The sequence below is a fragment of the Mesoplodon bidens genome, assembly GCF_964165515.1.
Source record: "Mesoplodon bidens genome assembly, chromosome: 14".
Taxonomy (NCBI): Eukaryota; Metazoa; Chordata; class Mammalia; order Artiodactyla; family Ziphiidae; genus Mesoplodon; species Mesoplodon bidens.
This window is the reverse complement of record NC_138170.1, coordinates 30,462,295-30,489,011: the sequence shown is the minus strand read 5'-3', so window position 1 is coordinate 30,489,011 and position 26,717 is coordinate 30,462,295. Positions and strand designations below refer to the sequence as shown.

The window sequence follows — 26,717 nt, the reverse complement described above, 5'->3', positions numbered from 1 at the left end:
GTACATAATTTATCAACAGAAAAATACAGTAAGTCCCCTACATATGACCTTCAAGTTGAGAACTTTCAAAGATGTGAACATGCGTTCCTATGTCCAATCACGTAAGTTAGTTCACGTGCCTGGCGTACACTGTCACGTGCAGCTTGCCCTCTGTCTCCTATTGCTGACGATCCTTCAGCTCTACCATCCCCCACCTCCTCTCCCTCCTCCAGTCAGTAACTCTTCTTGCCTGTTCACTAGGTGCCAGCCCCTGTATGCCAGCTGTTGTACTGTACTACTGTACTTTTCAGGGTATTGTACTGCAAGATTAAAAATGTTTTCTTTATTTTTTGTGTTTGTTTTTTATGTATCGTTTGTGTGAAATGTATTATAAACCTATTACAGTACAGTATTATATATCTGACTGTGCTAGTTGGGTACCTAGACTTACGAATGTGCTCTTGGAACGGAACTCGTTCATATGTAGGGGACTTACTGTATTTTAAATAAAGAGGCACAATGTCGAGTTTTAATTGTCTGCCTGTTCCTCCTCTAATGTATGAACACACTTTAGCAACATTTTTGCAGCTTTTACCATAAAAATGTTAAGGATAACCCTTGTGTCATCCTCCCCAGCTCATTACCAAATTTCCTGCTTCTCTCCTCCCTTGGTTGGTTAGAAGGTTTCAAATCAGTGAACGGTTTGAGCTTGATTAGAAAACTTGGAGAAAATGGTGCCACCCTGAACTTCGTACAAGTGAGGACACACTAATTTCTGGGATTTAGATATAATTTTATTTCATTTGTAAAGAGTGAAGATTCTTCTTCATTCACACCACAAATGCAAACGGAGGGAAAATAACAAATGTTCATAGAAAAGTGCTGGATAAATTGAGGAAAATATGAAGATGTTTTGTAATGCCTGTAAAAGCTTAGTGTCACTGATTTATAAGATTTCTGAGATGTGGTTATAACTACAGCTTCTGTGCTGGGCTGCCCAGGTACAAATTTCTACTCTGTCATTCTCCACCTATGACCTTGGGCAGGTCACTTAGCCTCTCATGGGCTGTTGTGAGGGATCACTGGAGATAATGTACATAAAAGCACTTACCCAGTGGGCTTAGCACGCAGCATGTACTCAACATATGTTCGCTGGTATTATTGTCCTAACTCTACTCAAATATGTGTTTTCTAATGGCTGGGCCGTTAAAAAAAAACACTGCCATTTACAACCTTCAAAGTTAAGCATTAAGGGGAAAAGAGGCAAACATAAAAGCAAAAAACAACTCTTTAAAAAACAGTTCATACAGACAAAACACAAAACATAAAACGTATGATAAGAAAGAATTAGGCATTAAAACTGGAAGTGGATGGAAAATGATTAGGGACCTCTGTTATTAACATTGGTGAATCCAAGCTCCTATCCTTTGGCAAAGAGCGACTCTTTTCCTTCATTCAACAAATGTGTACTGAGCCAAGCACTGTACTAAATGCTGGGATTCAGCGGCAAAGAAGACCCTCCTAGGGCTTATTCCATGACCCCCTTTCCAGGGAAACTATATCCTACCCAGCACCATCACTAGTCATCATTGTGACATTTTATCTCAAGGACAATGACCAATGCTTTATACATTTGGTATATTTGGTCAACTATTTGGCATATCCAACTTTAAGCACTTTCAACCAGACCAAAATACCAATAAATTTAAAAATTAGGGCTTCCCTGGTGGCGCAGTGGTTGAGAGTCCGCCTGCCGATGCAGGGGACACGGGTTTGTGCCCCGGTCCGGGAGGGTCCCACATGCCGCAGAGTGGCTGGGCCTGTGAGCCATGGCCGCTAAGCCTGTGCATCCAGAGCCTGTGCTCCACAACGGGAGAGGCCACAACAGTGAGAGGCCCGCGTACCGCAAAAAAAAAAAAAAAAAAAAAAATTTAAAAATTATATAGACCAGACAACAAAGCTAAAAATAAAAAGTAACACGCAAAAAATTTTCACTATTTAATATTAAAAAGCACACCTTCCAAATAATTCCAATGCCTGTTCCAAAATATTAACAATGAGAACATCATATGAAGACTTATGGGATATGGTTAAAACTTGAGTTTTTTCTTACAAGGGAAACACACAGCTATTAGAAAGCACTCTCAATAACAGTGTAATCCTCAAAGGCTGGGGTGGAGTGGGCAACTGGAGCAAGAAAGAGGCAAGAGAATAGTAGATTCTCTGAGAAATAGTCTTCCTGGAAATTATAATTAGCCTCCCTCCCCACTCTCATGCCAGATGAAAATCACTGTTATATTGAGAGAAAAACTCTAAATACTTTTCTTTTAAAGAATTAAAAAAAAATTTACTATGTGTTCCTGAAATCAGCAAAAGTGAACCTAAGAAAAATAGGGAACTGTAATCAAAAAGATAAAGGCAAAAGATAAAGAATTAGAAGACAGAAAAAGAGTAGTTCTATAGAGCTGTCTTTGAAAGGTAATAAAACAGCAAATCTCTAGCTAGAGTTACCAAGAAAAAGAGAAACACAAATACATACAATAAAATTGATGTATGCAAAGAAAATACTATAAAAGATTTAAATGTATTCTTCTATTTTATTAAAAAAATTTTGAAACTATAGATGATTTTCTAGGACACTATTATTAAATTTGCCTTATTATGAGGCAGAAAACCTGAGAGAGGAGTTCTAGAGCCAGAGGGTCGGTGTCCCAGCTCTGCCACTTACTAGCTATGTGACCCTGGGAAAGAGACTAGCCGGTGCTCAGTTACCTCAACCATAACTGATGTGGGGATGATGTGGCAACCTCGGAGGCTTGTTGAGAGGGTCAGATGAGATAATACTTGCATAGGACAAATCACAAACTGGGGGAAAAGTTTACAATATGACACATGAAGAGCTCTTACATATTAATAAGAACAAAATAAACACAGCACATTAAAAAAAAAAAAAAGGACATGAACAACACAAATCCCAAAAGAAATAAAAATGGCCAGTAAACAATGTCCTCTGTCTACAGCCTCTGAGCTGGTCTGGCTGGGAAAAAGAGGTGAAAATTACTCATTCACTGTTGACTGAAATAAAATTTGTATAGCATTCTTGGAGGGCAATTTGGAAATATGCACCAAAAGCCTTAATTACACATATCTTTTGATTTAGCAAATAAACCCCTAAAAGCTATCTTAAAGAAATTTTAAAGGATATGAATAAAAATTTGGCTTCAAGAATGTTTATGTGGTGAAAATTAGTAACAACCTAAGTATTCATCAAAGGGGATGTTAAATACAATGTTATTGTTCTTCCATTAAAAATCATGTTGTAAATTAGTATTTATTGAAATGGAAACTACTAACTCCCATAGAACGTTTACAAAATGAATAACAAACTCCTCCATAATACCCAAGAGAAAAAACTGCAGAGGCCATATTATCACAATGCAATGAAAATATATCCTAAATAACTCTAGGGTAAAGAAATCAAAACTTAAAAATTAAAATTTAAAAACATCCAGAAAAGAATGAGAATAAGAGAGCATTACAGGGACTTCCCTGGTGGTCCAATGGTTAAGAATCCACCTCCCAGTACAGGGGACACGGGTTGGATCCCTGGTCGGGGAACTAAGATCCCACATGCCGTGGGGCAACGAAGCCCACAAGCCGCAACTACTGAGCACGTGGGCCACAACTACAGAGCCCGCATGCTGAAACTACAGAGCCCACGCGCTCTGGAGCCCTGCGCCACAACTAGAGAGCCCACACGCCGCAACTACTGAGCCCACGCGCCACAACTAGAGAGAAGCCCGCGCACCGCAGCGAGGAGCCCACGCACCGCAGCAGAGGATCCCACATGCCGCGAGGAAGATTCCGAGTACCACAACTAAGACCCGACGCAGCCAAAAATAAAATAAATAAATAAATAAATAAATAAATAAATAAATAAGGAAATAAATAAGGAAATAAATAATGAGAGTGTTACATAGCAAATGTTATGGAATAACAGCCAAAGTTCTAATCAGAAATAAATTTACGAGGTTCGAAAAATACTGATACAACCAAAGAAAGCAGGAAGAAAGAATATGAAAAGTTAAAAGCAGAAATTAATCAATATAATTAAAAAGATCAATTTTGAAGGATATCAAATTCCATATCCTACTAAGAACATATTCAAAACCTCACATCCATTGCTGAGGAATTTATAACAGTAAAACATTCACATCAAATTAATGTTTAAAAAAGAGGTACCTGGTTAAATACATTAGCATGTATCCACATAAAGGAATTTAATGTAGATATTTTAAAAGTTATATTCGAGGAGCTTCTTTAATGATATGGGGGAAACATGCCAAATTTTATAAGCAAAAAAAATTAGGTTTTAAAATATGACTATAAAAATGTACCTTAGAGCCATAAACTGAGGCTGAAAATTGTGCACAAAATTGTGGACACATGTATTTTTGTGAAAGAGAAGATCTGTAACTTCCCTTACATTCACAAAGATATCTGTGACCCTAAAAAGGTTAAATGTCACTAACAGACATCCAAATGGTATCCCTATGCTAATTTCTCAGGGGGAGATCATGGGGCTTTTAACTTTCTTCTCTGTGCTCTTCTATAAATTACTAAATATGTATATTATTTATTAATAAAAGGGAAGATTAGGTTTTTATTATTACTTCTAGAACTTTTTTAAATGTCTCATTTAAAAAGATATCTTGCTTCTGCCACAGCAGCCATTAAAGAGCAGCAGCCATGGCTCTGCGCTACCCCATGGCTGTGGGCCTCAACAGGAGCCACAAGGTGACCAAGAACGTGAGCAAGCTGAGGCACAGCCGCCGCCATGGGCGCCTCACCAAGCACACCAAGTTTGTGTGGGACATGATCCAGGAGGTGTGTGGCTTCGCCTCTTATGAACGGCGGGCCATGGAGCTGCTCAAGGTCTCCAAGGACAAGCGGGCCTTCAAGTTCATCAAGAAAAGGGTGGGGGGGGCTTCCCTGGTGGCGCAGTGGTTGAGAGTCCGCCTGCCGATGCAGGGGATACGGGTTCGTGCCCCGGTCTGGGAGGATCCCATATGCCGCGGAGCGGCTGGGCCCGTGAGCCATGGCCGCTGGGCCTGCGCATCCGGAGCCTGTGCTCCGCAACGGGAGAGGCCACAACAGTGAGAGGCCCGCATACCGCAAAAAGAAAAAAAAAAAAAAAAAAAAAAAGAAAAGGGTGGGGGGACACATCTGTGCCAAGAGGAAGAGAGAGGAGCTGAGCAATGTCCTGGCCGCCATGAGGAAGGCAGCAGCCAAGAAGGACTGAGCCCTTCCCCTCTGTGCACAATAAAACTTTTTCAGAAATAAATTTAAAAAAAAAAAAGGTATCTTCCTGTCCCCATAAGCAAACACACACATGCACAAAAACACAGCATAGAAGAGACTCAGATATAGGATAGAGCATCTAATTCTTAGAATTCTTCAAGTCATTCCAAAGAACCTAAGCAATTACAAGAGATTAACGGAGTGATGTTCCTGAAATTTAGAAATATTTGCTTAAAAACATGTATGTGGACTTGAGAGAACAAATCCTGTATATTACTGCCAGATCAACCTGCCATTCTAATTCAAAGTGATTCTAGATCTTTTTTTATCCCGATCTTTTTATAGGAAATCTTCAGAATGAAGAAAATTATGTTACCACCAGGATCTGGGGCTCACTGGCATGCTAGGGTTATCTGTGGACTGGAAACCAGTGGGAAGGTGACAACAATGAGTCTTGAGTTTCAGGTGTTCGCCATACTAACCAGTTCCAGCAGAAAATGAGGAAGCGGCAAAAGTATCACCTTGGGTTGGTTGAAAGCCTGGGATCAAACTCTCAGCTGAGCCTCCAAGCTTCTCGGGCTGTTTGCCTGGAGGGACAAAATACCACTCGGTTCATCCCAGCAGAATCCCACGATGCACACACAGGCCAGGGGTGAAGGGCACCCTCCAAACCGACATCTAGACTTGACTCATTTTACTGCATTATGGCAACACCTTGGCTATTCAAAGGTCCTTGTCTAGTCACTGCAGTAACTGAGAAACAGCTGAGGAAAGAAAGGAAGTCTAAAGCTCTAAAGCTTGAGCACATTACTCAAAGCGCAATGCCTCCAGCCTTCACTCTATCTTCTACATCATCCTAATGAGTTTGATGATCTGTTTTCCATGTTGAAAGTAGTTATGAGAGCAAAAGAGAAGAGAGATGGCAGTAGTGAGATGCTATGAGGGACAGGCACAATGACAATGGCTTAATGTAAAAGCCAACAGTTGAACAACAAGAACAGTGACAGGAATTTTAAAACTTGGGAGTCGCGTAATCAGGTGCAAAATACTAGTTTTCAATAGCACATGAAGGTATTTCTGTTTACAGCCTAGAACAATAACTGGCATACATAACAATGAAACAAGTTGACAATAAATGTCAAAGAAACTTAAATCCTATGCCCTATGAAGAAAAAAGAAAGGCAAGAAGTGTATGGATTTTAAAAAGATGTCTATAAAATTATAAAGCTAAAATGTCTGGTCAAAGTTCGTATCATTCACTCCGTTCTGATCATTCCTTTACCCTGTGCTTTTGTCTACACTGAGGTACTTTTTTGAACTGTATCATACTGTAGAATTTTCCCAGGGTGTGTGCTGTTGTTTTCCAAAGTGTATGTGCGTCTGTGAGTGGGCATCCTGACTTCCAAATTAGACTGTGGATTTGAGGGTAGAAATGGTACCTGCTGTTCATTTGATCTCCGCTCCAGGGTCAGTCAACAGTAATAGAGAATTCTGATCATGAAGATTCAGTGTCTACATGAGGGCACACTCTCATGGGTAAGCAGCTACGACTTTCTGGGATAATAAACCCACTTAGGACAAGGTACCATCACATTCCTCCAAGGAGTGAACATGCTTGAAACTATCATCCTGATCTGTGCTACCAAATCTTTCCTAAAAGTTTCCCACTCTCCTTGCTGCCACCCACAACAGACCAGGATTTCCTGAGGATGAAGAGACTTCGGTGCCCTAGTAAAAATACAAGCTGATTTGTGCATATACTTCAAAATCAAGTCTTTGAAGGAAAGAAAGACCCAAGCCTACATTTTCACATGCGTACCCCCCCTCTAGAGTTAATCACAAAAAGACACCAATTACTCACCTTCCCCCAGCTTGGCAAAGTCCTTGTTCAGCAGTTCTTCAGCTGTGAGTTTGGAGAAATTGTCGTCGTCAAAGGGATTCCATGTAGAACCTTCTGAAGGATTATAAACGTTTTGCTGGGAGGCCCGAGGGGAGCCTGAAGGAGTGGTGGTTGCAGACCTAGGTAGGTTCCCACCCCCACGAAATAAAAAGACATATAAAGGTTGAAAAGGGTCAACCTATTTTCTCTTTGTTTCAAGAGCAAATTATTTCATAAGTCAAACCATTATTTTCCACAGTATGTTTCTAAAAGGGCTTCCCGTAGCAATGGAACAGTTTCCACAGATGCCCTTTCCACTGTGTGAAACAAACATCTCCCTTTCTTTTGTGATTCACTGTCTCCCACTACATCTTTGACCTCTTGCTTAGATTTTTGGTCTCATCTGCAAGTTCTTTCAATTCAGGATCCCCAAACCACCTGTTCTTAGGCTCGTGCATCCTGTGGTGACCACTGTAACATTCACAACAGCTCCAGAGGGGCTGACGCCTATTCCGGCTGCCTCGCATCTGTCAGGATCCAGCATCAGTGGACACCATCACAGTTAAAGAGCAATAAAGACATTTACCACCATCTTGAGCTCCTGGGTATCATTACCTAATTTTCTTCTAAAGTCTCTCTTGATGCCCTTTGCATTTAGCTAATGACTTAAAGATTTTTAACTTTCGGATATGGTTCCAAGAAAGCTGAGAGCCTGACACTGCATTTACGCAACAAACACTCACTGCAGTCTACTTGATGTCAGGCATAGAGCCTGTCACCGGATTTACAAAGGTTGATTAAGCCACGGTGCTTGCTGTGGATGAACTTGCAGGCTAGGTCAGCTAAACATACAAATAAATAATGATAATACAGTGTGATACATGCTCAAAAAAGGGTTCAGACAAAATTATATATGATACCAGAGGAAGGGTCGAAGAAAATATAACCTCCAACATGGATCTTGATGAATAAATAAGCATTTCCTAAGTGGACCAGGAGGAGAGTGGCAGTTCCACCAATGTGATATAATAGTCCTTGGTCTGTTAACCAGTCAGTTCAGATATTATTCCACAGGCAATGGGGAGCCAATGAAATGTTATCAGCATGGAGAGATTTGATCACATCAAGAATTTAGAAAACACATAATACAGTATGGGATGGAAGACAGATTGGAAACTGTGAGGCAAGTAGGAAATTATTTCTTAAGATCAGTCTGATCTATTCACTACGGGAAAATTCAGTTTCTCATTAAACACAGAAACTCACCCCTACATATACATCTACACACAACTACACACATATGCAAAAATCACACAGCAATGTTTCCCGGCAGCCCTTGCCCACAAAAGCAGTACATACTTGGACTTATTGAGACTGGCCTCAGCTGCAGCTGCTTGGAGCAGCTGGGTTGATTTGCTGGCAGGGACCCCAAAGACTGCGCTGTGGGTCACGTCGCTGAGAATCCGCCTGTGCCCAGCACGCTGGGCCTTGGGGGACGATGGAGGAGTGAGAGATCCGAGTTTCTGCCCCTGGATGGTAGGAGGTGGGGTTGTCTGAACCTTTGGCTGTTGTCTTATGGGGGCTTGAATCTGCTAGGAAGAGAGACAAAAGCGTTAAAAAAAAAAAAAAAAAAAAGGAAAGGAAAAACAAATAAGCAGACAAGCATAACAAAAAATGCCATGTGAGAGCTAACATATGGCTCAAATGGCTCAGTTTATCAAGAACACCCAGAAAGAAAAAAACTAGGCTTTGACGATCTGAGCTGCAGCCTTGAGACTGATACCAGCATGGTACGTACCTGGTGCTTATATATAAATTTTAATCTTCATTGGCAATAATATACAGGGTAACCATATGTAACTCAACCCAGATCAAAGACTGCAGAAGCTATTCCTAGCTTTAAAGACCTAGAAAGTTTCCTAAAGGACCACTTTCTGCTTTAGGAACTCATTCAGAATGCCTCCAAAGGGCAGCCTTTAAGCATTCTACTGGCACAGTCACAAGCCAATGAAGGCACACCTCTAGCTAAAACACATTTGAGCTAAATGATTTCTCCTAAGAGATCCCTTTCTGACAGAGCTCAGACTACTAGTTAAATGAGACAGAATTTCACTGTGATTGATAAATGGCAGCACTTTTTTGCTTTTGTTGTTAACACTCTATTTCACTGATAGGATGGGTCTTACAGGATTCTGTTTCTGTGGCAACCCCTGAGAAAATGTACAGCATTGGAGCAGTGGGATTATCCTGTTCCCATCTTCATTTTGGAAATGGCACTCAAGAACCATGTAGAGAATACAGTAAGAAAGAAGAAAAAAATGTAAAAGCCCTTGATGATGATTGATCTAATAATACAAGGCCTCTTGACATATAGGTCTTCTGCAGAAGGCAGGCAGGACACACTGTCACCACAGAAAAACAAACTGGTGGGAACATCCTTGTGGCCACATAGTGAGTCTTTAAGCGTAAGTCTTGATCTACAAAGTTCTATGTCAAGAAAACGAACAAAAATTAATATTAAGAAGGCCACCTAACCCTTTTCTTAACTGTCAATCCAGAAATAAAGGAACTTAGAATATTAAATGCCTCAGGTATTGAACTATCCCTTCCCTCCAGTCCTTCATCTCAGATTGGAGCTGCCTCTCCATGCTGCAAATTGGTTCTCAAATTCTGTGTCTTCAAAGGTAGGCCCTGGAGAGATTCAGAAAACTAGAGTGTCCAGCTACTTGGGTCAGGATGCTGACAGCCTGGGAGTTTCTGTACCTATATTGACTCAGACTTTAATTTTATCGAGGCAGGCTACGTACATGTGAGAGTACACAACCACTGACCAATCGAATGAATGATACAATATAAGGTTCTAACTCCGATCAAATTAAAGTCAAAGGGTATAAAGCAGCTGACTGCATCTCTGAGTGAGAAGCAAAGTGCTCTGTGAAGAAGACCAGAGTTCCAGCTCCACAACTTCCTCAGGGGTCCAGAAGTGCATCTGCAACAGCCAGCCTAAAGCCAGTACCCATAGGGGCGAGAAGGGCTTTAAGGACAGAACTAGATTTGCTTATTTCTTGCAGCTTAAGACATTCACTACACTGAAAAAGGTACTTAACTGTTGAGGCCCTTTATTTTGAAGAGTCCAGACTACCTGGAGAACATTTTCCCTTCTGCCTATTCTCTGTATGCAGCACACCGAAGAACAGATGCTTCCATCATGAGGACACATTGTTTTATCACAGCTACCAATTCAAACTGGCTGCCACCCATTCAGCCACTCCCCACAACAACCCTGTCAAGCAGTTTTATTTCCAATCAGAAACTCAGAATGAAGAGTCAAAAAAGACCTTAGAGAACATGGATTCCAACTCCCTCGTTTTTGAAGAGACCAGACCAAGGCCCCCTAAGGCTAAGTGCTCGCTCAAGGTCACAGGGTCAGTTGAGGGCAGAATCCATGTCTCTTGACTATCGCCCAGGACCCTTTTCTGCACCATGATGCCTCCTCATCCAAAAATGGGATTGGGAAGGGGGAGGAGGGAGAAACAGACCACAGGGGGAGGAGAAGCAAGGTAGACTCAGATGCCTATCTTGCCAAAGATTTTTTAAAAAACAAAATATATAACTATAAAAGGAGTATAATAACATCAAGAAATGTAAGGATACAGACTAGGGGAGAAAAACCACCCGGACTTCCATTCCACTACTCTAATACAACTGTTCTTATCTTTCTGGTATCTTATATTTAAGTCTATTCCAAGTACATACTCGTCCCATAATCTCATCTCTCCTCTAACACTACCTCATGAGAGTTTCCATACTATTGTACAGACTTTCATGACCATGATTTTTTTAAATTAATTTATTTTTATTGAAATATAGTTGATTGTTTTTGTTTTCTTTTAATATTTATTTATTTATTTATTTTTGGCTGTGTCAGGTCTTAGTTGTGGCATGCGGGATTTTTCGTTGTGGTGCACGGGCTCTTTGTTGCGGCGTGCAGGTTTCTCTCTAGTTGTAGTGTGCAGGCTTCTCTCTAGTTGCGGCGCATGGGCTCCAGGGTGCATGGGCTCAGTAGTTGCGGCACACAGCCTCTCTAGTTATGATGTGTGGGCTCCAGAGCTTGCGGGCTCTCTAGCTGTGGCATGCTGGCTCAGTAGTTGTGGCACGCAGGGTTAGTTGCCCCGCGGCATGTGGGATCTTAGTTCCCCGACCAGGGATTGAACCTGCATCCCCTGCATTGGAAGGCGGATTGTTAACCACTGGCCCACCAGGCAAGTCCCTATAACCATGATTTTTAATGGCTGCACAGGTGAGTTGTTGGAACGAGTTAGGTTGCTTCCATGCTTGTGGCTATTATTAAGACTGCAATAAACATCTGTGGGGTATGGCCATCCTCCCTTTGCAGATTATTGCTGTGAGATGGCTGCAGGGTATACTTTACATTCAATTACTTGCTTCTCTAGGAAAGTCCTACAAAGGGTCACAGGAGAAAGGGAAGGGTCAAAGCTGGGAGGTTCTCTGGCTCCTGGCTGAAGCACGTTCTGTTCTCGTTCCTTCTCTGTGCCCTCAACCACCTACCCCTGAACAAAGTGCTCAAAGTATTTTTTCATTCAAGGAACATGGAGAAGGATCACAGTTCATTCCCAAGGAAGTGGATACTTTTGTCCAGGGTCAGCAGAGGGGGACCCCATAAGAAGTGTATAGTCAGTGGTAGATGATCGCGTCCTCACCCTGAACGAGCACTGTTATTATCCTTGAACACAGATCAGGATTCTTCAGTTCATGCCCCAGCTCTGGTGCTATCAGTCTGTGTGTCTTGGGTGATCCCTTTCTAGCCTGGGCCTCAGTTTCTAATTCCATTAAATGAGGACTGGACAAAATAAGATTTCAACTAGCTACATGATACAATAATTTTTTAAAAACTCTTTTTCCATTAACAAGAGGAACTTCGTCGCTTGTTAAAAATACAGAGAGTAGCTGTCTACCAAACGCCTGCAGGAAGACCAAGCTGTTTCAGAAACGAAGGTGTAAAGACACTGAACACACAAGACTTAAAGAAGACAATCTATTTACGGCACTGCTTCCTTTTGAAGGGATGTAGGTTTTCTGGTTTAAGATGAGTGACAAAACTCTATTAGAAATCAACCCTCAGAAAGATAGTTTCTTACTTTTCCTTCGTTCTTCTAGTGGTTGGGCTTCCCTGGGAATAAGAGAGTAGCTGTGATACTCTGTCAGCCGGGTATGTAAAATGCCTTTTTCTATCATTATAAAATTTTCTATTACTGTCACTCTGTGAGTACTCATTAAAGGCACTTATTAAAGGCCAAAGTATGATGTGCCTGAGGATGTACCTGTAGAGGTCAATCAGAAGAGCATGTAGAGGTCTTGATTCTATACTCAGCCAGTATCTAGAAATGAACATGCCGAATTTCTAAACTAACAAGATGGCTCAAACAACAGTCACATGCTCTGGTGCCCAGAGGGGGATCAGGCCACGGCAAATGGTCTCAGCAAGCGGGCCCTGGAAGGGTGCTGCATAGTAGACTTATTTAAGGTGGCCAGTAATATCATCCAAGACAAAGAATAAACACAGGACTGTCAGGACTCAGGGTACAGGTGGAGGCCTACATGAACCTCTCGAGACTGGGAAGGCCACAGTGGTCAAACTGCCCCCTGAAGAAGGGAAAGGGATTAGCTCTAACCCTACCTAGGGCTTTGACTGCTTGACACTGGCACTGACAGAGACAACGAACAGCTCTTTCTGCCAGCCTAATATTAGAGTGAGAAATACGAAAGCTCATCGTCTATTAATCCCATACTCCTAATTTATGCCTCCCCCCTCCCTTCCCCTTCGGTAACCATAAGTTTGTTTTCTATGGCTGTGAGTCTATTTGTGTCTTGTAAACAAGTTCATTTGTCCATCAGCAACCTAGAATCATTGTTCTAAAACCTTAAGCTTCTATAGTGTACCTCATCCCTTTCCTGGATATATCGGGAAAAGACCAAATATCTTAACCACCAGGGCGGGGAGCAGCCGTGCCCCACCAGCTGCTGCTACCTCTTTCCCACCCTTGCCCTAGCCCTCACTGTGGGCTCCTCTTCTGGTTGATTCTCACCGCTGGCTCCTGGGCAGGGGCTGGCTGGGGGGCTGTGGCTGGCTGTGCCTGGGCCTGCTGCAGGGCTACCACTGCGGTCTTCTGCTGCAAGGCAGCCTGCTGAGTCAGCAGCTGTTGTTGTTGATGCAGAGTTGTGGCCAGCTGCTGCTGCTGGTAGAAGCTCTGTATCAGCTGCTGTTGAGAGCTTCCTTGGGCTACCACGGGGAACTGAGCGATCGCTGGTTGCTGGGCTGCAGGGTGTACTGCCTGAAACTGAGCAGGAGAAAGTGGCAAGGAATGAGGAGGTGAATAAAAGCCTGTCTCAGAACCATATTCCACAAAGGATGAATGTCTCAGTAACAACTAAGGCCGGTGCTGAAGCCAAAGGCAAGGGCAGGTAAGCGTCTTTTACCTTGGCCTGAAAACTCACGAGGGGAACCTCAGGGCATTATTACATAAACACAGCAGCACCTTACACTGCCAGGCTCTAGCCACTGCACTGTCTGCCTCCTGCCATGCAGACTGGCTTCCGAGGGGTTTCTGTGCCTGGCCTGAGGGCATCCATCTGACTGTACATCTTGTGACTCCACATGCTGGAGTGTAACAGAAGCTAATAAATGATCTGCTAATCACAGAAGTTATCCCTCTCATAAAGGGATTTGGAAATAACCAGGATTAAAATTCTTCCCTACATGAACAGGATGAAGCAATGATGACACTGAATAGAATAGAACCTAAATGTTAACTCAGTTATTAAGTCCTCTCAAGCCTTTCTGAAAATCATTTCCCAATAGCTCTCTTTATTAAACTCCCATCTTTAAACATTCAAAATATTCAATATACTCTACTACTTAATGATATTTTATCTTATACTGGTAGCATGGTTTCAAGTTATATTCTTTTATAAACTTCCTGGAGACAGGAACACTTCTCTACTCCTCACTGCTAAGGACTCTGTGTAAGGCACAAAAACACAGCTGAAAAAAGGGCCTTCTGATGAACAAAGGTCAAGATCTTGTCTTTGAAATCCCAAATACTGTTACTTAGTTATGAAGTTAACTGGGAGGATATTGTTTGCCTACTGGGGCAAAGTTAAAGGGTTAGCAAAAAAAAGCAGATATCAATAAATAGCTGCCTACTTATAATAGCAAAATGCTAGAAACAACCAAATGTCTGTCAACAGGGGACTGATTGGAATAAACTATGCTATATATCCTTTAAAGGGAACACTCTCAAGTTATAAATAGGAATGAAGGATACCCCTATATATGGGATGGAGGGAATAGAATTTTGCAGATTTAGCTTTGAAATTATGTAAATGTCTTACATTTTCACAAAACAAAATTAAACCGAAATTTAAAAAGCAATAACTAAACAGCAAAACAAAGCAAATAAACCTGTGTATCAGATTGATAGCCAAACTCCTAGAAAATAATGTGCTAAACATTCTAGGTGTAAGAATGGCAAAGAAATCTTAAACTGTTTTCGGTAATCATATTGGTATTGTTATCTTGAAACTATAAATCAATTAAGAATTATGTTAATGTTGTTAGGAATCAAGATTTCCAGATGAGAAAGATACAAATATAAAATCCAAGAAGTTAAACAAAAATCCTGTAATTACAAATCTGCTTTAGAAATATAAATTTGAATTCATGGTGTATATTCTATTAAAAAAATATATATATGTCCTAACTATTCACTGAAAAGGTCTAAAAATAATAACCAACCCATTAGCAAATGGGTATCCCTAGTAGCAAGACTGAGGTCTCTAAATACCATTTCCATTAAAGGGAAACAGCTCCTTAGAGAAATGGCTGATTCCAGGTCAAGGGCAGAATGATCCTGGAACAGCTTGTTACACCAAATAGCAAGGACACATTAAAGGCTACTGGAGTCACAGCCAAAGGACCCAGGAACCAATCTGAAGAGACTTCCACTGGCCAAAACTGAGACAACTGGGACAAATTTTTTTAACTGCAATGTATGGAACCATATCAAATATATTAAGATGCATGAACTCATAATGATACGAAGAACAAAACAAAATCTTCATTGTTCACTTCTGGATGGTACTATGAACAAACTCATTATTCTGAAAACTGGTAAACACAGGGAAAGAGTCATGCATTATTTCTGCCTTTTCTGTACAAACAGTACCTCAGGGTAATCAAATACTTGCTGAAAAAGTTCTTTACAGGGGACTTCCCTGGTGGTCTAGTGGTTAAGACTCCGCACTTCCAATGCAGGGGGCGCGAGTTCGACCCCAAGTTCTTTACAGAAAAATCCAGCCCCTAAATGAAGATGGAATGCTAGAATATCACCGCTTTGCCACCCCTAATGAATTAATGGACTTAGGAAACAAACTGAAGGGGAATATTAAGTGACTGGATCAGACGGACAATGCCAAACCCACAGATTGATCTTAATATTAATAAAAGAGAGGACAACCAGACTTTATCCACAGTTTCGCTTTCTGCAGTTTCAGTTACCCGTGGTGAACAGTGATATGAAAATATTAAATGGAAAAGTCCAGAAATAAACAATTCATGAGTTTTAAATTGCATGTTGTTCTGAGCAGCGTGATGAAACCTTGCACGGTCCCATTTCGTCCTGGCTGGGATCCCCAACCATTGACGTCATCGGCTCCTGACATGCAACCATTGACACTGTCATGGCTCCATGATTCTGGATCCCAAGAAGCAGATGATCCTCCTTCCGACATATGGTTAGAAGGTCAATAGTAGCCTAACGCTATGTCACAATGCTCACGTCATTCACCTTACTTCATCTCATCAAGTAGGCATTTTATCATCTCACATCACCACAAGAATATTCTGTGAGAGACACTACATTCACATAAGTTTTATTACAGTATATTGCTATCATTGATGTATTTTATTATTAGCTATTCTTGTTACTCTCTCACTGTGCCTAATTTATAAATTAAACTTTACCATAGGTATGTATGTACAGGAAAAAACATGGTATATATAGGGTCCGGTACTAGCTGCGGTTTCAGACATCCACTGGGGGTCTTGGAACGTATTCCCCGCAGATAAGGTGTCTTGTGATGTTGAGACTACTGTATGTCTCCTGACGTGATGCAACTGGAAGAACAAAGGACTATCAACCTGAATCAAATATTGAGAGGCCTCAAGAAACTACCCGTTTACACAGGGGGTGGTAAACATATTAAACACCACCACAGGGATGCAATCAACCAAATCCAGAACGTGGGAAATTCTACAGGACAAACGACCCAGTTTCTTTAAAAAAAAAAAAAAAAAAAAAAAAAAAGTGGCAAAGGGGAAAAAAAGAGGAGGAAGGCACCTATGGATAAAAGGGGGACTTAAAAGATATATCGATCATTATAAAATGAATATATTCAGATCAAAAAAATGTGAAAAAATATACAAAGCAATTTAAATTATGACACACCAGAGTTAAACACTACTGGATATTTGATGATAATAAGAAATAATTGTTTTTCTGCTTCAATTTGATGATGGTGTCATGTCAGAAAACAAAAAACAAAAAAGAGTCATGTACCAAAATATTCATTGCAGCTCTATTTACAATAGCCAGGACATGGAAGCAACCTAAGTGCCCATCACCAGATGAATGGATAAAGAAGATGTGGCACATACATACAATGGAATATTACTCAGCCATAAAAAGAAACAAAATTGAGATATTTGTAGTGAGGTGGATAGACCTAGAGTCTGTCATACAGAGTGAAGTAAGTCAGAAAGAGAAAAACAAATACCGTATGCTAACACATATATATGGAATCTAAGGAAAAAAAAAAAAGGTCATGAAGAACCTAGGGGTAAGACGGGAATAAAGACACAGACCTACTAGAGAATGGACTTGAGGATATGGGGAGGGGAAAGGGTAAGCTGGGACAAAGTGAGAGAGTGGCATGGACATATATACACTATCAAATGTAAGACAGATAGCTAGTGGGAAGCAGCCGCATAGCACGGGGAGATCAGCTCAGTGGTTTGTGACCACCTAGATGGGTGGGATAGGGAGGGTGGGAGGGAGGGAGATGCAAGAGGGAGGAGATATGGGGACCTATGTATATGTATAACTGATTCACTTTGTTATACAGCAGAAACACACCACTGTAAAGCAAATAAACTCCAATAAAGATGTTATAAATAAATAAATAAATAAAAATGTAAAAAGAGTCCTTAAAAACCAGCTTCCTTGCTGAGGTTCCCTGGTGAGGTGCAGAATTCCCCATGGCCTGAGAAGAAGCAGGGGAGGGCTGCGAGTGATGCAGTGAGGGCTCCACTGTGTCAAGTTTAGTGTCTGCCATCTATGAGTACAACTCTGTGCCGGGTCATGGCTCTCTGTCTTCCCAGGGTTTCCCAAGGAAGACACCTGCACGTAGTGGACCTTTTCACAGGGATGACTCACATATGCCAAGAGAGGGTCAGATGCACCGCCTTACCTGCTGAGCCTGGGCCTGCTGCTGCTGTGGCTGGTAGAATGTGCCCGCTGGCTGCTGTGCAGGAGGCGGTGCCGCCTGCTGCTGCTGCTGCTGCTGCTGCTGCTGCTGCTGCTGCTGCTGCTGGAGGAAGAGCTGCTGCTGGTGCTGGGGTGTGGCCTGGGCCTGGGTGGGCAGACCCTGGGCCTGCGTGGAAGGCGGCTGCTGTGGGGTGGGCGGAGCCTGGGGCTGCTTGGGCTGAGACTGCGGTAGGGGTTGGCTGGGTGGAGGCTGGGGTTTTGGTTGAGGAACGCTGGCTAAAAGGCCAGGCTGATTGCTGGATCCTGCAAGGAGAATAAACTCCATATAAGGGCTCAAAACTCTTCCAAACGAACGTGGCTTTCTTTCTTGCCAAAGCAATAAAGAGGGGGTGATCAGTGGACAGATAACCCCAAGATCCATGGGCTTCTCACTGTCCTTGCACCTGGAAGGCCCTTCCTTCCTCTTGCCATACTACGTGCTTCCTATTTTTCCAAACACGGTCCAGTAACAGTGTTCAATGCTTGTCTGCCTCAAAAAGTCCTCCCTTGTTCACCGTCCCATTTAGTCAATGACTCCTTTAGTCGCACCTGAGGATCTACATATTCAACTGGACTTTGATGCTACGGTACATAAACACGATCTTTGCATTTGTGGCACACTGCAGGACAAAAGCATCCTTTGATGGTTTACATGTATGTTACACAACCCCAGTCTGGATGCCTGATTGTAAGTAAATGACCACCAAATTCACCAACAGCAGCTTCCTGGTAGGGGGAGCGATGGCTGTGTTCAGCTACTTGATAATTTGGATCAATCCTCTTTAGGAAAGGAAACTCGGTCCGCTCATTAGAAATGGAAAAACAAAACATGAAGAGGTGACAGATACTTCAAGAGACAGAGCGTTAAAGAAATAATTCCTCTGTGTCCAAAAAGATTTTTTTAAAATGCAAAGAGAAGTATATGAAATAGAGAGGGAGGCAGGGGACGAATGGACCGCGCCATAAAATCAGGGCCAAGACTAGAAAAATTAGAGACAACAGGCTTCAGTGGCCTTGGAGATCCACTGGAGAATTCAATGAGAGGCCCTCCTTTTGGCCAGCCATTACCCGTACAACTTCAACGGCAGCTCATCTCTAGTTGCTCGAGGAAAACCATTACTCTTTACATGTCTCTAGATTCCATTCCAGGAAAAACCAGGCTTTCCAAGACTTCTCTACGGTCCAGGCTGACAAAGGTGTACCAAGTTTCAAACCAACCTAGTTACTGACCTGTGGCCTGAGGTGGGGGCTGAACTGTGGCCCTCTTTCGAGGTGTCAGGGCTGGCTGGATGGGAAGGATTCCTGGGTTGGGCTGAGTCTGCCCAGCTTTAGGCCTCTGGCGGGGTGCAATTGAAGTCTCTGTGGTGGGAATGGGATCTGTCAGTCTAGAAAAAGAAAAAGGGGAAAAAAAAGTTGCCTGTTAAAGGGTGAGAAAATGAAGAGGGGGTAGACAGAGTCCCTGATGTATAAGCTTTCACCTCCACATTCATCCAAACCTTCCATATCCACTTAGTCAACATTTCCCAAAGGGTATTCCACAGGATGTTACGTGTTACTAGATGTTGTGGAAAAAAAAAGGTGGGCAAATAAGTTTTAACACACTGATCAAAATATCAAAATAGCAGATTCCTTTCTAGAAAAACTTTTCACGTGTGAACTTGCAAGGAATACCTCAGAGAGCATTATACAGAATGCAACGTTTCTCAAACTTTTTTGATCTTGGGACCATTTTGCCTAATACTTCTTAGGATTTCCTAGAATATACTTTGATGATAATGCAAAGAGGGGTTTAAAGCAGGTGGTTTTCAGATGTAGAGGGACTCAAACTTGATTCGAACTAGCTGTCAAAATGGTGTCTCTCTAATAAGAAGCATCAAATGAGTTAATCCAATAACGCAACTAGAAGGAATAAGTAAATTACTCAAGATAAAGGATTTGGGGAGTGTGACAGGAACTCTATATCCTCCAATACACATATTTGCTTTTTTCCATGGTAATAACAATTTTTAGCTGGACATAGGGTCACCCAGAGTAAAAATCACATTGCCCAGTCTCGCTTGTAATCAGGTATGGCCATGCGTCTAAGTTCTGGCCTACGTGGGATATAAACAGGTTGTTATGTAGCAGTTTCTAGAAATGTTGAGAAACTCTGTGCATGCTCTATGTCTCTCTTCTTCTTTGGCAATTCCTGATCCTGCTGCTTGGAAGAGGGATGCTGCCATATTGGTCTATGAGGGCATGGCCACAACCACAGGGATGGTGGAGTGATGAGCTTAAAGCAGCCTGGGTACCTGAGGGCTTTGTGGAACAGACCTCCATATGAGCCCTGGATTACTTGCCTCCAGATGTTGTTTACTTGAGAGGAAAAAAAAATCGATCTTATATAAGCCACTGTCATTTGCACTTTCTAGAACTCATAGCCAAATCTAATCTAAATGAGTACAGAGTGTAGTCTGCTTGCTCCCTGTGATGGTGCTACTACAGCTCAGGTGGTAGCTTCCCTTGATTTAGAGCAATGCAGGCAGCTGGCTACTGTCTAACTTAGATCAGAGTGGCTATCCTTTGAAAATGCACTTTAGGGAGTAATAGCTGAGGTGAAGGCCAAAATAAACAAGCTTCTTGAATATTTCCAAAATATATCTGGCACAGCCTCCAGAAAATGCAAAATAGGAAGCAGAACAGCTGGCCCTATGTCCTTCCTCATGACATGTCTCCAAGGCAAGCCCATTCTGGACCCTGAGGCTTTTCACTGGCATCCTGCTCTCATGCTGGGTGGAAAACTGGTAATATAAAAGCTATGACATTGGAGAGGCTGTGACCTGGGGAAGGGAGGTGGGAAGGAAAACAGGACAGATGCTGGGAAAGAGGAGAAAGGGGTCAGAAAGATCAAGCCAAGGGTGAGGGAGGTAAACAGACTGCTGTAGAAAACCAAATGCCAAGAACCTCCACACTGGTCTCCTAAGGGTAACGTTTTTAGAATCAATGGGATTTGGAGTCAAAGAAAACCGTACTTGAACTCTAGCTCCCCACTAACTAACTGTGATAATAGGCATGCCACTGAACCTCTTTTAGCCTGGGGTCCCTTATGTATAAAATGGAGACAATAATACCTACTTTATGAGGCAGATGTGAACATCAAATGTATCAATAACTGTAAAACCATTTTATAAACTGAAGCGTGCTCAAAATGTTAGTTTGTATGGACCTCAGTATATTGTAAGAAAATACAGACCTCGAAGCCAGGAGATCTGGCTCTAAGTTGCCCTATCTGTGTGATCCTGGGCAAACCACTTAACGTGCAGAGGAGGAAGAGTGAGGATGCTGGAGCTCTGGTTCTTCTGCTAATCACATACTGACTAACTACCCTGAGCAGCTGACTTACAATTCTGAGTCTCTGTTTCCTTATCTGTGAAGTGAGAACAGCAACAACCTCACAGATTTGTTTTAAGGGGGGGGAAAAGGTCATCTTATTTATGTAAAGTACCTAGTATGGTATCTGGTATATGTGATGCCTCAATGAATAGTGGCTACTTTAAAAATAGAGTTTGAGGACAATTCCCTGGTGATCCAGTGGTTAGGACTCTGCACTTTCACAGAGGGCGAGGGTTCAATCCCTGGTCAGGGTACTAAGATCCCACGAGACGCTTGACGGGGCCAAAAAAAAAAAAAAAAAAGGAATCTGAAAGAAAAACCCACCTCTCAGGACTGGGGAGCAAATGTGATCACGCAAATGAAATCACTGCAAATTATATATAGGACAGCTTAGATCCAAATCTCTTGGCTGTAAGGTCTGTATATTCTTGCAGCATTACTGAGGTCCATACAAACTAACAGTTTGGGCACCGTAGAGTTTATATAAGTAACACAGTCACAGGAGTGTTTGATGTTCACACCTGCCTCATGATGTAGGTATTATTTTCTCCTTTTTACACAACACAGTACCACTCAAACGTCAGCAGGTATTATAATTTTTATAAGTGTGTATGCTTTGTGGGAATGGATCTTTGCTTAGCCTCTATACATACCAAGTCTGGGCCTAGTACAAGATGGCCATAAGCCCAAAAGATGAAGCTAATTAAATCAGCCCCAAAAGCAATTCCTAGAGGTGAGCATGGCAGACTTACTAACATATAAACAGACTGCAAAGTAACATCATGGACGTAGTTTGCTAAGTTTGTTAAAAACCAAAGTCTTATTACTTTAGAGCCACATCTGGAATAGACACACAACAGGAATTCTATAAATATTCAAGAATTTTCTAAAGCAGAAGTTATTTTACTCTTTTATTAAAATTCATATATTCCCATCTAGGGTGCTTTGTTGATACAGTTTGCACTAAGGCTTCCTTGCCATGGGAGTGTGGTAGAAAAGGAGGGTATAAACAACTCTGGGACTACCCTGAGAATTTGCCATTTGGAAGGCATGGCGGCCATGAGGATGTGCCTTGCAGACCTTCGACTACCAGGGTGTAAAAGACCAAGTGGCCCAGCTATTGTGCTCCTGAAATCCACTGCCCTGTGTGCCCCGAGGCCACGCTTCCCAGAGGCTGCTCTCAGCCATAATGTCCCAGCCACAAGGATACTAAGGCAGGCCCGTTCCTAAAAGACAGGACTCCTGGACAATGCACCTTCCTTACCTTGTGTGGCAGGCAGTCCAGGTCACTTGGAGCCAACCTTCTCCTCCCTGCTCTGGGTCAGACTTCCGCGCTTTCTGATGGCTCTCCCAGCTTCCTCGGCACCCACTCTATTTTCTCGCACAGGGACTATTTCCCCAAATAAAACCCTAGCTTCTTGACTCCTCTCTTGAGCTGCTACTTGGAAGAACCTCCGTTATTTAGAATGTGATTACCTAAGATCCAGAGGCTCTTTTGCTGTTCATGGACTCAATGCTTTGACCTGTACTTTCCTAATGTGGCTGGAGCCACAGAAAGTAAGATTTCCTGGAGATTAATGTGGTGGACTAGGCTATGCAAAGGCCAGGACACACGTTTAGCAATACTGTACTAGCAATACTTAAGGCCTGCTGTCACCACACCTCTGAACGCCCTGCACCTATCCCCAAGCAAAGGGAGTAGCTGCGGGGTTCTTGATTCTCTTTCAGATGTAGATCTCTGTATCCTACTATATTCCAACTTGCACTCCCAAAGAACAGTTTCTGCCTGGGGGAGACACAGCTTCCTTTCCTGTTCTGTGCAGCCTCTGGCCACGGCAGCGTTAAGAATCAAGAACCAAAGGCGCCCTCCCCTGCTACTACAGCAACTGGAGTAGGACATGTGCTCACTAAGGCATTTCTTACCTGGCCTTTGGCTGGGTCTTTTTTGCAGCCGCCTCGCTGGCTTTCACTGGTTCAGGGAGCTTTGCAGGAATGGGAGAGTTCTATAGAATTGAAAGAAAAGTTTAATAGGACACCAGCGATGTTTTAAATAATTGAGATGTAACTGACATGCATTACATTAGTTTCAGGTGTACAACACAATTGATTTGATATTTGTAAATATTGCAAAATGATCACCACAACCAGTCTAGTTAACATCTATCACCATACGCAGTTACAGAATTTTTTTTCTTGTGATGAGAACTTTTAAGATCTACTCTCTCAGCAACCTTCAAATATGCAATACAGTATTACTAAGTATAGTCACCATGCTGTACATTACGTCCCCATGACTTATTTATTTTATACCTAGAGGTTTGTACCTTTTGACTCCCTTCTCCCATTTCGCCCACTTCCCAAAACTCACCCCACAGATTTCTTTGAGAAAGAATAACCAGCATGATTGGGCCAATGGAAATACACATTAGGGTCTTCCAGAGTGGCTTCCAGACCCTGATCTCTGGTCTGGGAAGGGAAGAAGTTAACCTAAGTATATCCCACTGGACTCAGCCCCAGTCAGGGAGGCAAAGGATCTGAGAAGGGGACAGAGCAGCCTGGGTACAGCACACTCCACCCCCGTCATTCTCAACCTTCTGGGCCAGGCAAGAGCACTGGGGCTTGATCTCAGCTCCCTCCCCCTCCTACAGCACAGCTTAGAAGTGATGTTATGAAAGGAACGAAAAGAGGTCTGTAAGCTATACTTAAGCTCTCAGCTAGATCTTAGAGAAGTTGGTGCTGACTAGTGGGCCAAGCCAGGGTGCATCTAGCCTTCTGTGAGAACGCTGGGAGAAACCCACAGCCGCGGTGTGTGTGGTTGCTGAGCCAGCCCCTCTTCCCAGCATGTGAGGCACTGCTCAACCCATAAGGCAGGCGGAGCTCCTCAGGCTTCGATTCTGCACCATCCGTCTAACAGCGCCTCCTGTGGTTAGGGAGCCACGAGACCACGGCTGACCACCACTGAGCAAGTGCCAAACGGCTTGAGACTGGTGAAGCTTACTTTTTAAAAAACGAGTTACTAACCTGAATGCTTCCAATCCTATTTCACGTTATTTAACTTCATGAATGGGAAAGTGGGACAGCAAAAGGGATCACGTTGTGTTAGGTTACTGCACAGTATCCTTCGTTTTAATCTGGGAAACCCGAACCATGGAACACTAATAATGAAAGTGGCTTTTAGGAGGCACCTCCATTTCCTTCATGTTTTCAGGTGTGTGTGGGGGGCAGATTTGGGCTAGAAAATTTCTCCTAGCTTCTCTCCCACCCTCCAAGCATTCCTCTCCCAAGGGAAAGGGGGAACTTACTTGACTGATAAGACTGGGAGAGAAAAGTGTGCTGGTCTGGCTTACCCTCGCCCCCCCTCCTCTATGGACGAGCCTGTCCCTCAGGAACCAGGCATTCGCTGCTCAGTCATGTGGTGCTAACGTTAGGGAGCCTGACTGGTCAAGCCACATTCCCTGACTCAGTCTTATTAGTAATAAAGCCAACATGCCGAGCTCCATCTGAACGATTCCCACATCTGATTCCAAATGTGGGAGTGAAAGAGAAGTGTTACTTATCAGCACCCTCAAGCTCCAGTAGTGACATCAGAAGTTCATTACCGGAGAAACTAGTAAGACAATTTGCGATTAGACATTTTTTACTACAGCATCCATTAGTAAAATATTCAAGAAAGTTGAATCATACTATGACATGAAAAATATGCCAAGACTACAAGAAGGGTGTTTGCAAGCACCGTACTCTGAAAACTGTAGAGTGTAGGATGACTACGTGTAGAAGACATTCTGATGGTCTGACATATGTGGGGAGGGTAGAAGAAAAGGAGTGTGAGTTCCAGACTGGCCAGCAACAGAAGCGAAATCAAGAAAGGTCTGCTACAGCAAGGAGGAAAGGGACAAGGGGCTTATGTGCCACTAGGCACAGGGGCAAGTCCAGGGCCCTGCCTTAGGGAAGCGGCCCAACCTCCTCTCGGTAAATACAACAGGCACGGTGGCTCTCAGGGAACTGGGACAGCTGACAGGGTAAAGTTGGTCAATCTTTACCCAAAGTGTTCAACTCAATCCCCAGGGTGTTTGCGTGTGTGTGTGTGTGTGTGTGTGTGTGTGTGTGTGTGTGTGTAAAATTGCCTCAGTTTTATAATTAAATTCTATGGGAAAATTGGATTCCCTTTATAGCAACTCCTTCATAGTTAGCTTTGTTTGAATGCCCCCTACTAGATAAAGCAAGGGACGCCTTATTCATTTAAACAGCTGGTTAATACCCCAGGAACACTAAATGACAATTCAATCATGTTTACTTCCCCTAAAAAGCACCTTTCACATACCTGTACATTTGGAATTGGGCATTCTTTCTTGAGTAGTTTAAATGAGAAGTAGGAGACCTGGTAAATATCTGGCCTTTTGTCAGGGTCTGGTTCCAACATATACCCTAAGATAAACATATATGAATGATTTAATAATACCCAAAGAGTTATTACATTAGATAAGAAGCATAATTTCTCTATTACCAAAATTCTGTCTTTTTAAAATTTTTATTTCTCATAAAACTCAGACAGTACGATGAGACCTTTTCTCCCCCTCTCAGAAAGGGAAGCTCTAACTTTCCTAAAATTTTAAACATCTGCAAGAAAATAACAAAGTTTTTGAATTGTAACAAAGATACTTTAAGTTCATTCACATTCTGTGCCCTGCACAACAGGGACTCGAGTTCTCAGTGTGGAACTTAACACATTCATCTGCTGGTACCTAGGAAGTTCTGGCCTCCTTCTTTCATACTATCAGCTAGACAAATGATTTTTCTTGATAATTATAACCAAAACTCAAATTTCATGAATTTACTTATTATTCTTTTGTTGGAGGTACGAGTTGGTTTCCAATCTAAAAGAAATGACAAGATAACAAATACATCTCTGCTTTTACTCTGATCTATAGATCACGTGTCTGTTTCCAGATCCTTTAAGCTTCTGCTCCTTCTGAAGCTGGAAAAATCCCCAGGGGAAAACATCTTTGAGAAGACACACAAACACATACACATACACATGTAAACAGCAATGTAAGGCAATTTATTGCTTAAGTAATCAAATGAATGGTTTGGACCCTAAGTTGAGAAAAGACGGATGAGGCTGCAGCCTTATGAAGGCCTTTGCAGAAGAGGCAGGAGCAGAGATGGTCCTTGAAGGCAGGAAAAAATTTAGTCAGGGCAAAAGCAGAGAAAAAGACATTCCAGGTAAGAAAACAGTCTGAGCAAAGACGGACTTGGAGAAAGGCAACAGAACGCTTTGTTGCAAGGAATAGGGGAACCAAGAGGACAGGGCAGAGGTCTCCTTGTCAGAGAATAAAGGGAAATAAGGTGGGGAGGATGAAACCAGAATATATGGGACCATTGGCAAGCCATGAGGTTTACTGAATAGGGACATGATAGGGTGGTATTTTATAAGATTAATCTCATAGTGAGGGTGTGTTGGACAGACGGAGGCCAGTCCACCAGGACAGGCATGAGCCGACAGGGTCGGTCTATATTATGGTGACAGTGATGAGAACAGAGAGAACGTCAAGAAAACGGGAGAAACTTCAAAGAAAGCATTA

The 26,717-nt window shown here is 42.5% G+C and overlaps 2 protein-coding genes across 16 annotated transcripts in view; one reads left to right on the top strand and one right to left on the bottom strand.

Annotated features, from left to right (window-relative positions):
• Nucleotides 1–26,717, bottom strand: part of AAK1 (AP2 associated kinase 1) — a 169,252-nt gene that overhangs the window by 40,287 nt on the left and 102,248 nt on the right. For 9 of the 15 annotated variants that reach the window (XM_081254484.1, XM_081254494.1, XM_081254495.1 and 6 more), the window contains exons 9-16: nucleotides 25,457–25,560; nucleotides 23,059–23,138; nucleotides 18,994–19,148; nucleotides 17,708–18,027; nucleotides 13,267–13,518; nucleotides 8,519–8,751; nucleotides 7,142–7,299; nucleotides 5,763–5,867 (exon numbers count right to left, since the gene is read on the bottom strand). In XM_081254484.1, the coding sequence (XP_081110610.1) occupies nucleotides 5,763–5,867; nucleotides 7,142–7,299; nucleotides 8,519–8,751; nucleotides 13,267–13,518; nucleotides 17,708–18,027; nucleotides 18,994–19,148; nucleotides 23,059–23,138; nucleotides 25,457–25,560 (1,407 nt within the window). The remainder of the gene's footprint in view (nucleotides 1–5,762; nucleotides 5,868–7,141; nucleotides 7,300–8,518; nucleotides 8,752–13,266; nucleotides 13,519–17,707; nucleotides 18,028–18,993; nucleotides 19,149–23,058; nucleotides 23,139–25,456; nucleotides 25,561–26,717) is intronic. The other 6 variants (XM_081254491.1, XM_081254487.1, XM_081254493.1 and 3 more) reach the window with 3 other exon arrangements.
• On the top strand, nucleotides 4,689–5,281 carry LOC308627975 (large ribosomal subunit protein eL36-like; the record flags this gene model as incomplete). Its single annotated transcript, XM_081254520.1, has 2 exons — nucleotides 4,689–4,950; nucleotides 5,186–5,281. The coding sequence occupies exons 1-2, from the start codon at nucleotides 4,729–4,731 to the stop codon at nucleotides 5,279–5,281; spliced, it is 318 nt and encodes a 105-aa protein (XP_081110646.1). The 5' UTR covers nucleotides 4,689–4,728.